Source organism: Sinocyclocheilus anshuiensis, unplaced genomic scaffold (genome assembly GCF_001515605.1).
Source record: "Sinocyclocheilus anshuiensis isolate Anshui unplaced genomic scaffold, SAMN03320099.WGS_v1.1 scaffold419, whole genome shotgun sequence".
In the NCBI taxonomy this organism is placed as follows: domain Eukaryota; kingdom Metazoa; phylum Chordata; class Actinopteri; order Cypriniformes; family Cyprinidae; genus Sinocyclocheilus; species Sinocyclocheilus anshuiensis.
In genome coordinates this window covers 526,270-539,893 of record NW_015548228.1, presented here as the reverse complement: position 1 = coordinate 539,893, position 13,624 = coordinate 526,270, and the positions used below count along the sequence as shown (strand labels likewise).

At 39.1% G+C, this 13,624-nt stretch overlaps 1 protein-coding gene across 1 annotated transcript in view; it reads left to right on the top strand.

The window, feature by feature from the left end:
• The window catches only part of LOC107654495 (guanine nucleotide-binding protein subunit alpha-13), a 26,972-nt gene that overhangs the window by 7,819 nt on the left and 5,529 nt on the right, over positions 1 to 13,624 (top strand). Inside the window, exons 2-3 of the mRNA XM_016441579.1 lie at positions 7,182 to 7,408; positions 11,680 to 11,730. Coding sequence (XP_016297065.1) covers positions 7,182 to 7,408; positions 11,680 to 11,730 — 278 coding nt within the window. The remainder of the gene's footprint in view (positions 1 to 7,181; positions 7,409 to 11,679; positions 11,731 to 13,624) is intronic.

The following is a 13,624-nucleotide window of genomic DNA, read 5'->3' as shown; positions in this document are numbered from 1 at the left end:
CGCTGTGTGTTTCGTTGTGAAAGCGAAACTACTTTGTTTGGCCTTCCAAAAATGGACATGACTAGAAATCAGTGGTTAAGTTGTATTTACAACACTGTTCCAGAAGTTTAACCCAAATATTCAGATGTGTCCAGCGCATTTTATGGAGGACTGTTTCCTGATCCTGGTAGAGTAGACTACAATGCCGGCTGTTCTGACTCACAGACTGTAAGTAAATTTTTTATATTTATAGAATTTGCCACTGATGAGTCAAACGCGAGTTTTGGGCAGCGTTGAGTAGGGCTTGTTGTTTGTCATTTCTCCGATCACAAATGCAGACATGGTTTTATGTTTACGCGGCGCGATGCAACGCAACACGTAAAAAGACAGTATAAGTCATTATAATCCATAATTATGTCCCCACTGGATGCAATGAATGCCTCGTTTATAATGGGTTTTCATGTTTTTGAAGGGCATCATCCCAATATGGTAAGGGGCGTAACATTTCCGTCACACGCTTGAGGAATTCGGCCAATCATAAAGCACTGGATAGCTGGCCAATCAGAGCACACCTCGCTTTTCAGACCGATGAGCTTTGTAAAAATCGACACGTTTCAGAAAGGCGGGGCATAGAGGAGAAACAATAATGTACAGTATGTGGAAAATAATGTGTTTTTTTAACCTTGAAACGCATAAACACATTTCATTTCATTACACCAAATACATAAATAATGTTCTTTTTAGCAACATCATATGACCCCTTTAACAATTCTTGTTTATAATCATTACTAATATGGCTTCTTCTTATCACGATCTTAGTCTATGCTGTGTTCTGTTAATGCGTGAACTTCATTATTTGAAGCGCACTTGCCGTCCAGTAATCGCAAAAAGCTTTGTGCTTTGTTACTTTTTAATAAACAAAGTATCAGCTTTAAAATGATTCCAAATTCATAACAAAATTCAAACAATAAATACAGTTTTGTTTTTGGTGCTCTTTAAAGGCACACCTAGCCGAGTTCAAAGAACTAGCGGCGACGAAAGCCGACGGTGTTGTTGCCTCGCGTCGGCAACTTCGGGCCAAAAAGCTGCGCTCGAACACACCGCACAGACTACAGCCGACGGCAAACTAACACGTGCATTCTGCGCATGCGTGAGAGGAATTAACTGTCTATATCAGCAGCTATCAATAGTATATATTTGTCATTCAAAAGGAGAAACCGAAACAAAGATATACGAGATAAACGCAGATAATACGAAATGTAAACAAAGCAGTGCTTGCTTACCATTTTGAATATCAGTAACGTTGATAACTTTAATCATTTTAAGCGGCTCGTGTTGTTAAAACATTCGCGTATTGGAATGATTGGGAAAGATCACGTAACATTTAAACAGCCTTCAGTCTGTACCGCCTTCATTTACGTGCTTGTTTTCATCACTTTCACTTTAATTCTCGAGTCACTGACTCGTTCGCTAAACTGAACATCCAATCAGAGTTCTCACTCTCGCCGACGGCGCTGACGTCGATTCAACATGTTGAATCGGGCAAACTGCCGCCGACGTGAGCCCGACGAGTGGAACACACCAAACAAACTAGCCCGACCGTCGCTCGCCATCGGCCCGACATTGGCCAACGGCCGACCGTTGGCTTGGTGTGTCCCGGCCTTAATGCGGCAGGCATGGTTGCTTTAGTGCCTCAGTTCAAGCAGCAAGTGAACCCATTTAATCTTTCTCTTTACTACTATACATAATAAACATTAATTAACATCAAAAGGTAGGCTATTTTATAAGAGAGCCTACAGTACAACTTACTGAAATGTCTCATGTAAAAGCTCATTCAGTGTTTCAAACTGCAGAAAACATGTAAAGCTTGTAAACATTGCAACGTAATATAGGCTACGTTTAACACATGACAGTATGATTGAAATGTTAAAATGTAAAAAATAATTATAATAAAATAAAACACGTTTATTCTGTGGCACCTAAAAAAATTATATTTTTAATTATTTTTTTTCTTCTAGGAGCCAATGACTCCTTACTCGATTTTTTTTGTCTGGAGTCCTGTTAGGGATGAAATTGTAAAGGCTGACATGCTCTTAACTCTGTAGGGATAGGACCGACACTGCACTGTATGTAGTACATTAGTACTTTAGACCGAATGGCTATTTGCTTTCGCTAATGTGCATCTATGGACTGCTGTTATTGATTGTGCTTCAGGACGTGCATATAATAGAGACTGCTCTTTTTACATGCAATCTTGTGCTGCAGTAACGGGCTTCTGCTTGGACATTGCTGACCTCTTAAAGGGTTTTCGGTTAAACACTCTTGACCTGGCGTCACCTCACGCCGGAATGTGTGGTGAGAACAATTAAGGACTTATCCTGTGAAAGGACCCCGGAACGGGCTGATAACTGCACGTGAGGTCCAGAAGGATCTTATGATCTTATTAATCATATGCTTCATGAGCTATATTGGTGAACAAATGGTTTAGAAAAAGCAGCCCATTTAAAATAGGCCAATTGTTGTTTTTATGCTGAATGGAAGATAACCGCAAAGTAACTCCATTCATAATTTAATTCACTATTCCTAGTTACCAAGAACTTTGTGTTTTCCACTAAACTGGCCAAAAGACAATATATGAAAGCAGGGTTCCCACGCTTCTTGAAAGTACTTGAATTTCAGACATATGGATTCAAGGCCTGGAAAGTACTTGAAAACAGACAAGTCCTTGAAAGTGCTTGATTAAATTTGAAATAAATTGTTTATGGAGTTATTTAAAAAATTATCCTATATGTTCTGTCAAAGACAAAGAAACGGCACTAATGATTGGGGGTGGAGATGGGGTAGCGCAAAAAAAAATTGTGTGTTGATGCGCAGCCTAGAGCCCTGAGCGGGACAGTTTTCTTAAGCCCGCTTACGCTGAATTTCTGACCATTTCCACCCACTCCCGCAGCGTGTGTGTGTCCCGCTCCCGCAAACATTCTAATATTGTATATACAGGGATTCAAGTTTTCCATCGCTACAACGGATTTCTGTCAATTAGAAAAAATGAGGGGAAAAGAAACATGTAGCGCGTTGTTGTTGTTCTGTTGGCACACCAAAAATCATCCCCACCACGGCTGCAGCTTCTCAGTGACAACATAGTGACACCTCTCGCATCATTCACAGTTGGGTTATTAGCAGAGAAAACGGAGCAGGACTTGAATTTCGGCACGGGATTACGGCTATTAATAATAATTCTACTCATTCCTGCACAACCCTCTACGGACACCTTGGCAATTGAATCGCCATTGGCTAGTACATTTTTTTGTTTACTCGCCAGACTGAAATACTATACTATATATCAGGGCTGTGTATCACCAGCAAAGTCACGGTACGATACATATCACGATACAGAGGCCACGATACGATGCATATCACGATACGGGACTGCACTGAATTTCACATCAGAAGAATTTAGTAAAACAGCTGTTTATTTTATTAAACGCTGCATACTATAGTGCCATTTCTAACTATTGGCAGAGCAGGCAGTTGACCTCTGCATAATGAAGGGCCTCCATAACTGTACCACAGTACAATATAGGTAATGGCATATGTTTCATGTTTACATTGGGCACTCCCCACCAGGTACAATATTCTGATTTTTTGCATCTTGTTTTTAAGCCAATAAATAATAATGTATTCGTTCTAATAAGTTTATATTGTAATGTACTCATTCTAATATATTTTAAAATATCATATTTACATTGCTGGTAGGTTATCACTGTTTGAAGAATTTATTTTCCAGAATCTGGCAGTAAGTTTTAGGAGCTAATTTTTGTCAGTCTCTGCAAGACAGACTTTTCAGGATAGGAGATGGACTAAAAATGAACTCCCAAAACTTACTGCAACATGGAGCTAAGGAGAAAAATGTAGAACTTGAAAAATTGGAAAAACAGCTTAGTAAAAAGCATTTACAGTTTAAAAGCAAATAGAAAGTCCTATTTTTTAAAATTTATTTTCTTTATATATTATTTGCAGATTTGAGCATGTACAAGGTTTTAAATGTTCATTAAATATTTAAAAAAAATATTGACGCTTTGAGCAGCTGCATTCCTCTAAATCAAAGATGAAAAAATGGGATTTACAATAAAAAGTCATTTACAAAATTATTTAGTAATTTTAAATAGTTTATTTATTAATGAGTAACGTCTCTTTTGAGTAAATGTGCAAATTTTTAATGTTAGGTTTTACCATGTTATTACAACATTTAACGTTTAATGTTTGAATTGAAAGTAAATCTGTGATTCTTTCTGTGGATTTCTGTAGCCCTAAGTCGTTTGTAATGCTGAATCCGATAAAATTCACAATACACATGTCTACACTGGAACTGTCTTTTAGTTCACCTGACGCTGTTGTTCCTTTAAATGCACTGTAAAGTTTCTACATAGCTGTGTGAAGTTATTAAAAAGCTCTGCATTTCATTTGTGTCCTGAGATGTCCGTTATGTTTGTGTGGGTGTAAATTAGGGGTGGAACGGTTCAACTTATTCACGGTTCGGTTTGTATCACTGTTTTAGAGTCACGTTTTCGGTACGGTTCGGTATGTGCTATGTTTAGGCAAAAACTATACTGTCAAATAAAAATAAAGAAAATAAGAATAATCTATCTAACTACAAGCAACAGCACAAATAAATACAATAGAGTAAAGATTAAAATAAAATAAACAGTGATATTCAGTTTTTTTTTAGGTAGCTAACATTAGTTTTTAGGTACAGAAATTGAATAAAGTAATGAAATGTAAAACAGCATTGCATATTTGACTGTATAAATTAAAGATTAATCTTTATTAAAGTTACAAAAGCTATTCAATCAAGAGCAGTGAGTGATTTCTTTGTTGTTGCTGTTTGATTAATATTAAGAAAGTGCTGTCACTTTAAGAGAATGCACTGATTCAGTGCACTGATACAGTACGTTCAGCTGGCTATGTCTGCTATAGGATACTTACCAAGACGGGTATTTTGACAATTTTTATGTGAATTTGTCCATTTAAACACAGTACTTAAGAGAGAGCTTAATATTTGAGCGCGTTCTGAGGCGCGGGTTTGCGCGCTTCGGATGAGCGCACGCACAAATCTTCTCACTGCGTGCACGAGCTTGCATCCTCTGGCCCTTAAATGTTTAAACTGGCAAAGCTTAAATGAGTTTAGCTTAAACACTGATATCAGCGTGTGCTGTTCAGGTCTCACCTGTGCGCGCCCGCTATCAGCACCCGGGGGATGACGGAATAAATGACTGCTCATATTCCAGCATACGGCATTCGCATTGAACAAGAGTGAATGGTTTGTCCACGTTTTTTTTTTATTCATCGCTGTTGTTGTAATGTTTTGGGAATCCAGAATGCGCATCCATCAACAGAAACATATATTAGCCGAACCCTGTTTGTTTTACGTGTTATTTATAGCAAACCATATTACAGATGCGTTGTCAGATTTAAGTTGAACCGCGGTCCTAGCGCGTGCCGAACCGTGTGTGGAGAACCGTATGGTTCGATTTTTTTCCGCGAACCGTTCCACCCCTAGTGTAAATATATATATCCAAGCAAAACCACAAGCCTTACTAGCATGCCACTACACAATTCGTAATGCTTACCTTCATATAGACCACTTGTCATTTGTCACAATATAGATGATAAAATGATAAAGTTGTGATAAAATGTCCTTTTTGTGTTATTGTGTAAATCCTAATTTTGCATGTGTTGAAAAACTGGGGTCTAATGTTGTTTACTTTGTTACACTCAAAAAGCATAATATTGAACTTTGTATTAGAGCTGCATGATTAATCGTTAAAAGATCGCAATCTCAATTCAAACATTCATGCGATACCATTTTTAAATGACAACGATTCGCCTGTGTCTATTGAAAAAAATCATACCGAAACATTCAAATCTGCATTCATGCTGCCACTGACACAGAGAGCAGACATTTACTATGTTTGGGTAAGAAACAGTTCACAAACAGTCTTTTCAACTACACAGTATTATTTCTGTCTTACAGTCATTCATATTATCACAGAAATACTGGGATGAAAGATCATAGTTCAGATATAAACATTGATATCCATGGTAGCGATCAAAATAGAGCAAATCCCCTTTTGAAAGTAACTGGCACTTCAAATGACGTTTGTGTCAATTGCATTGAAAAGTGACTGTTAAGAAATGTATTTGTCATTGAATCATTCAAGAGATTCGTTCAAAAATGCTGATTCATCCAGTAATGAAACAAGTGAAGTATTTGAGTGAGTCATTGGATCATTCAATCAAACTTTTTTTTTCCATTTTAATATTAAAAATGAATGTAATAAATATACTTTAAATATATAAAATTGTTAATTCATTCAATTAAACAATTTTAAATAGACTGCAGCAATAATATTTTGTCACACATTATTTTGTTTAGTTCAGAATCGTGATCTCTATTTGAGCCAAAAAATCGTGATTCTCAATTTATCCAGAATCGTGCAGCTCTACTGTGTACACGACGACATGCATAAATATTAAGGGTGAATTCCAAACTGCTTTTTTGTGCCCTTGAAGGGCACTTCGGGAAGGGGACGCCATTTGTAGGGACGTTCCAAACGGAAGTGAGCAACTGAATCCCTTCATGAAGGGCCCTTCCAGAAGTCCGTTAGCGAAGGGAACATGCGATGGTCAATTCACTGAAGTGATTTCCGTTTGTGATCATGTGATCTTTGGTTAGGAGATCTTGCGATGCTTTTTAAAGCAAAGTTGGGGTTGATTTCGAGTTCACATACAAACATACATTAAAATAGACTAATTTAATTAGCCTATTCTACTTAAGACAACATTTTTCGTCATTGATAGAAATATGATTTAAGACGGTAGTGTAAGCAAGTTTAGTTTGAAAACGTTTAATAGTAATTAAGACACAATTAGACAATATTTGAATAAAATAAGAAATATTTATTTTCAACAACTGATGGAGTGCTGAATGCTGCATGCACGTGCAGCGTTGTCAAGGTAACATCTGGTCAGTCATTCCCTTCGCCAAGGGAGTTCCAAACGCTTACATGAGACAGTAATGCCCTGCACTCTTCAAAGAACACACTTCAAGGGCTCTGCCCTTTGAAGGGAGTAGGGCATAGGGATGCTCACTTCCATTTGGAATTCGCCCTTACATTATGTTCCTCCCATTGCTGCCATCATAGGTGTTCGAGTGCTTGTGGATGCCAGAGAAAAGCTGCATATCCCATGGGGAGACCCTTCAAACCAGGCATATGGAGACACCATGATGGCTTTTGACACGCGATCAGCCATGGTGTCACAAGGGATGATGGAGACCAAAGTGTTCCTGCAGTACCTGCCTTCAATCCGTGCCCTCTGGGCTGACAGCGGCATACAGAACGCGTATGACCGGCGCAGGGAGTTTCAGCTGGTGAGTTTCCGAACTATATTTCTCTGTAAAGATGACTAAAAGTTGTAATTAATTTCACTTCTGTAATGTGATGCTTTTTTTTTTAGTCAAACCGAATATTTAGCAGGCAGTGGGATTTTTGCACACAGTGCACAATAAAAACAGCAGTATTTATTAAGAGAGTGAATATTATCTTAACTGTCTTAAACTACACCTTCATGCTAGTTATTATGGTTTTTAACATATGGCACTTTAGGCCACAGTCACCTGTTTTGCACCACAGAGTCTGTGGGTTTTTTGGCAGTTAACAGAAGTCTTGTGGTGGACAAAAAACCTTTTAGAGACTTTTAGAGACCCCAACTGAAAGTTTCGCACATTGGCTTGCCAAGATGGTGTGTGTATATCTAGGAGGATGTGTAAACCACATCACTGTTGTGTTCAGGCCTGTGCATTCTTCATCTGTCTGTTTCTGAGGACTTATCAAACCTAGGTAACCAATTGCTATTCCTGTTTTTTTATTTAGCTAGCTTATCAGTTTGGTTGGGTAATTTTTGGTTTTCCCCAATAAATCTCAAATGATTCCTCATTAGGGCCTGACATAAGCAAGTGCCATCTTAGCAACTTCAGACTTCTCTAAACGCTCTCAGTTCCTAGTGCATTACTTCCACATTTTAAATGTTGATTTCACCAAAGCACTTTACACCCCATAACCGACTCTTACTATTATGATTTGTAGAGATTACAGAGAAAGAGATTGCAGATACAGACTGTTTTAATGTTTTCCCAACATTCCTGAGTAAAATTGATGAGGATGAATTAGGGCTGTGGTGTTTATACGTCATGCATGCTACATGAAAGTCACATTATGTCTCTAGTGCTGTAGTACTTTGTGCCACATTGACGCTAAACCAATTTAACATCCATCGCAAGTGCAAATTGGTTATTTTCACTTTTTATTCATTGTATGATTCCAGCATGAATGGCTATTTATGTTATATGTATATAAAGTATTCACTGTGAATGACATGAATAAAACTGACATTTTAATTGTCAGTTGATAATTCTTTGTAAAGCAATTGTCAGCCAAATTGACATGACCGTGACAGCCCAAGGCAGCTTCATGACTGTCATTGAATTCTCTTTAGAACATATGTAACACGATATTTTCCTGTGTGTGAGTTATAATGTAGTTTATTTCAGCCATCACTGGTGTCATGCACAGATAGTTTGCTTTTTTTGCTGAGGGATAAAGGTCGTCTTTGCCCATATCTAGTGAACCTCTCAGCATGGGCAAGTTGGGACTTAAGCAGAGCAGTGGATGCATGCTGTTGAGGACAAGAAACAACACAATACGGAGGCGCTTTACTGCGGCCCAGATGTATGGAGCTGATAACAGGCTAGGTCTGCTCTTCACCTATCTCAGGAATCTCCATTTGTGCTGAACCAAGGCTGGTCAAAGGCAAATTCGTCTCTTACCGTTGAGGTTTCCATACAACTTGCCCGTTAAGTAGACCTCCTGCCACAGGCTCTGGTGATTTGCATGCAGTCTGTGTGAGTGAAGGCAACAAAACAAAACACTTTTGTGCCCTGTAATCCACAAACCATGTGTGTCGAGTGCAAAACATTATCAGGCTTCCTGCTTTCACAACTCTGCCCCTCCAGCCTCTGAGGGTTATGGTATGCACCCGACATGCAACGAAACAAAACTTGTTCTAGATTCCTGCAGCCAAGATCCCTTTCTTCTCTGGCTCCTCCTTACTCCACCCCTCCTCTTATTTCTAGGCATTGCATAATCCTAATCCACTGCCTTATTCCTCGCTGTTCTGCTCTCACTACCCCCGAAAAGCAGCACTGTCATCTTGTCTTCTTTTGTTTGTCTTTTTGACGTCTGCTTTGTGCTAAAAAGCCAGCACATAGTTTATAACTGTCAAATTCAGTTTGGTGAATATTACAAGGTTTACTTACAGTCTGTGCGAGTCAGTGAGGTTCATTTTAACCCCACTTACTGAAGGCTTAATCTGATTTTGGAAATAATTGGGAGACGGTGCATTTTCAAAATGCCGACTGCCTGTTCGATTTAGACGGTCATGCTGCTTTATAAAATGAAACTGTCTTCAGCGCTGTACATCTCTGCTGCGTTCCCCGCGGGAATCATGATCTCTGCTGATTCAAGTCACCGGAAGAGATATTTTGATAGGAGACATCCACCCAAGTGGGCTCTCTCCTGCTTTCCCAAACACTTGTTTCTGTGCTCTGCCCACCCCATATAGGGACGGATAGGAAAGCATTAAAGAGTTCTGTTTCCATTTTTGTAGTACTCTTAACTAGTGCTGTGTGTAGGTGTCATTGTTGGGTGTAGAGTGCTTTGTGGAGGCTGACGGGCCTGAAGTCTTCCCCCTTCCCTTCATCTCGGCCTGAGATTACTAGGATCTGGGAGAAGGATCGCATGATCCGTGAAGGAATGTTGAGCTGCGATTAAAACGATGACTCTATTGCACTCCTGTAAATCTGAGGCCCAGGGAAGGAGATATTTCACGGACCTTCACTTACACCTCATTATTGGTATTTATGCATTACAGATAACAATTGGGCTATTTTATTAATCATCTTGTCTGCCAGTTATCTTGACAATTAAGTTGTTCAATGTGGGGGATTTTTAGATAATGTTAATTTGTGCACTATTCCTTTAACCTACTCATTTTTTTATGAGTTCTTCCATTGCTTGTGAAAAAAACATTATATTTATTATTGTTTAGATCACTTTCATATTTTCTTTATTCATTTATTAAAATTCTATTGTTGAGAGAAAAGAACACATAAGTTACATTGTTGTATAAGTCACATTTATAATATGCCGGTAAATAAAACATTTACAAACATCATAAACACTATAAACGTATTTTAGTAAGTCTTTTAACAGTATTCAGAACAGAAGAGGTATACACTTATAAAATAAGTAAAAAACAAACCTAAATTACTGTGGCATTATAAAACGCAATTATAAGTACCAAGCCTAAACAAATGTATTTAAAGCTTTTGCTCTCTGTGTTTGCATTGTGATATTCAGATGATTTGGTTTTTACATTTTTATGAAGAGTTTTGAAAAAAAGAGATTTTGTGTTCAAAAGCAGACGTTAGCTTCAGGCTTAGATTCAGATGTTGCTGATTTAACAGGACTTCCTTTTTAGCATTGCTCAGAAACTGATATCCTGGCCTGCCCTGACCATGTTGTTCCTGTGTGCCCACACCCTTCATTGAAGATGGAACAGCACAGTGTGGCTGTGGCTTCATGCCCAGCTGGGGGAGGGTTACCAGGGGTTTTCTTATGACATAATCGCCTCTCTACTGACAGTCACCTCGAAAGACCTGCATGTACCTCTTATAGACCTCAGTTAACCCCAAGATGCGAATAGATGCTGTAATGGTTTGAAAGGGTATTTTATGTAGGCAATGAGGAAGGCTTTTTTTTCTGACTGTTCCCACAGTGCTTTGCTTTACAGTTTCATCATGCACTGAGAAAGATGAGCATCGTGAAGGAAGCAGAACATAACTTCTTCCTGCTGTCCTGCCAGCATGCCAAACTGAAATGTCAAGAGGCTAATTGGTCCGTTGTACATCTGAGCGTCACAGAACATTAACACAAGGCCTGTTGCTGTTTCCTGGGCAGCTTGTTCCTGTTACTCAAGATTTTCATTTTCCAAACCAGAGCCCGCCTTGTGTGTTCTTCCTCATCCCTGCTTGTCCATTTTCTAGTGTCCTGTGTTTGCTGGTGGCGTGCCACACTGAGACCAGTTGTCACGAATTCATGGCTGAAGCAGGAGGTGGTGCTAGTACAGCACTAGTACCGTCACCACTATAAACTGATGCAGATAACCAATAACACTACAGAATTTCCCTTTACAGGGGTAAACAAAAGATGCCAGTAACATTTGCTTTCAAAATAGAGTATGCTTGTAATTACTGACATCCCGTGAGAGGGTTTTTCATGAGTCATGTCCGTGTGTTCTCACGTTGAATGAGGCCCTTGTTACATTGACTGCTTATGTCTGCACATTTTACATGTTTGCAAATTGCCAGGTTTATTTGAGAACATTCAACTGTAATAACCTTTTTGTAATGAACACCAAATAACATACTTTGGTGTGTATAAATCCAAATACATTAAGGATGAAGAAAGGAAGATTGTTAATCTTCTGAACTGTATGTCTAGTTTGTGCTCAGCTGTTTTTATTGTCAGTTCGCAGTGCTTTGATAATGTGACTGATTCTCTCTGCTCTCTGTCATCCTCACAGGGTGAATCAGTGAAATATTTCTTGGATAACTTGGACAAACTCGGAACACCGGTAAGCATGTGGCTGTCTGTCATCATTCTGTCTGAGGTTTCTCGCCTCACGTTCTTTCTAGATGTAATATTTATGCTTAGTATCAATGTTAATTTAATGTGGATGCTTTTAACTTTTAAAGACTTTTAAAGAACTGACTCTTACTGCAAGTGGAAAGCACTAACAAATTAGCCAAAGTGTGTAATAAACAAAGACGGTTTCATCTTTGTAAATGGCAACGTTTCACTTCTGTGGGGATTTGTGGGCACACATTCCATGTAGGCCTGGAAACTGATGGGATGAAGATTGGCCTCCATGACAAATCTCATTTGTCTTTGTATCAGTTAGTAGTTTTGGAATAGGAAGGTTAGGAAACTTGCTGTACTTTTACCTATGATTTAAAGGGATAGTTCCCCCAAAAATGAACGTTCTGTCATCATTTACCCACATTCATGTCATTCCATACCTGTTCGTGTCTTCTATGGATATTTTTAAAAACATCAGCAATTGAAGCCCATTGATTTCCATTGTGTATGGACAAGCAAACAAATAAAAAAAGCATTTCTGAGACATTTCTCAAAATATTTTTAATAGTTTTAATTTTTGGGTGAACTACTCCTTTAAATTCATAGTAAATACCTCTTTAAAATAAAGATCTCAGTCTATACTTGCATTCAGGAGACTGATTCACTTCATACTGAAAGATTAGTAAGTACAGTACTGACACAGCTAGCATCGCTAAAGCGTTCTTTTATATTCACAGAGTCAAAGCAGCATGAGATAAATCACTTTATACAGCAAATATGATTCAATTCAGCAGTGGATGGAGAAAATACTGAATGGCAAATGCTGAAGATGATATGAGACTGATGAATGCCCGTCTGTTTGTTCCCTTGCAGTGCTGTGGGGCGTGACTGGGTTGCCCTGTTCACCAGCCAGCATAGACAGAGAAGTGAAACTAGCTCTGCTGACATCAGAGGGTCACGTGTGTCAACCCTTTCCCATAACGCTTTCTATAGCACCTTTTTCGCATAACAGGTCACCAGTTTTAAAGTGTAAGATATTTGAAAGAATCAGTCTTGAAGACTTTGCGTGTCATGAGGCTGTGTGATTAAGGATGACCATATGACAGTTCCTCATCTGCTCATGAGGGTTTTCTTACTCATTCAGATGATCCGTGTGCTCACGCTGATGAGGAATGATGATAAATACCATATGCTTTCCTAACAAGCAACACTCACCACCAGTTAGAAATAAAGTTGCCCCGGTCCCATTTCAGTAGTAAATTTTCAGAGAAATTGTTATTTTAAGTTCCAGCACTTTTTGAGATCCCTAGTTATTTCAGTTTCTCTATTTATGGTCCATATTTGTTCCCACTTCCTTTGCGTTTTATATGTGGAGTGTGTTGACCGATTCGTTTTGAGACTTGCATCTGTGTCACCGCATCAGTGTCGGACTGATGCACGAGGCGCCAGTGCAGTTCCCTTGTGTCATGTGACTTGCCGCCTGCCGCTCATGTTCTCTCTCAGTACTAAACGGATGTTTGCGGTTTTGTGCTCTTTCTATACGCTGCTGACTGCAGTAAATGTGATGATTAGTATCTCAGCTTTGACTCCAGGCAGCTCTGCTTTAGGACAAAGAATCAGATAAGCTGTTTTAAAGTCACATCCTATGAAAACAGGCACGCTCAGTCATCTTGTTCAAATCACTGATGCCACATCAGGAAGAGAGACCGAAAGGACAATTAATTTGTTTCCCTGCACATCTCACTTTCTGTATTACGCTCCTTGACGTCACTCTGTCGAACGGTCTCAGTTCCCGTGTCTGCCGCTCTGACTTTATGTTCTGAGAAACAGGAAGCAGAGTTGAATGCGCTCTGCTCTGGCGACACGCCTCAGAGACTGCCCCCCCCCCC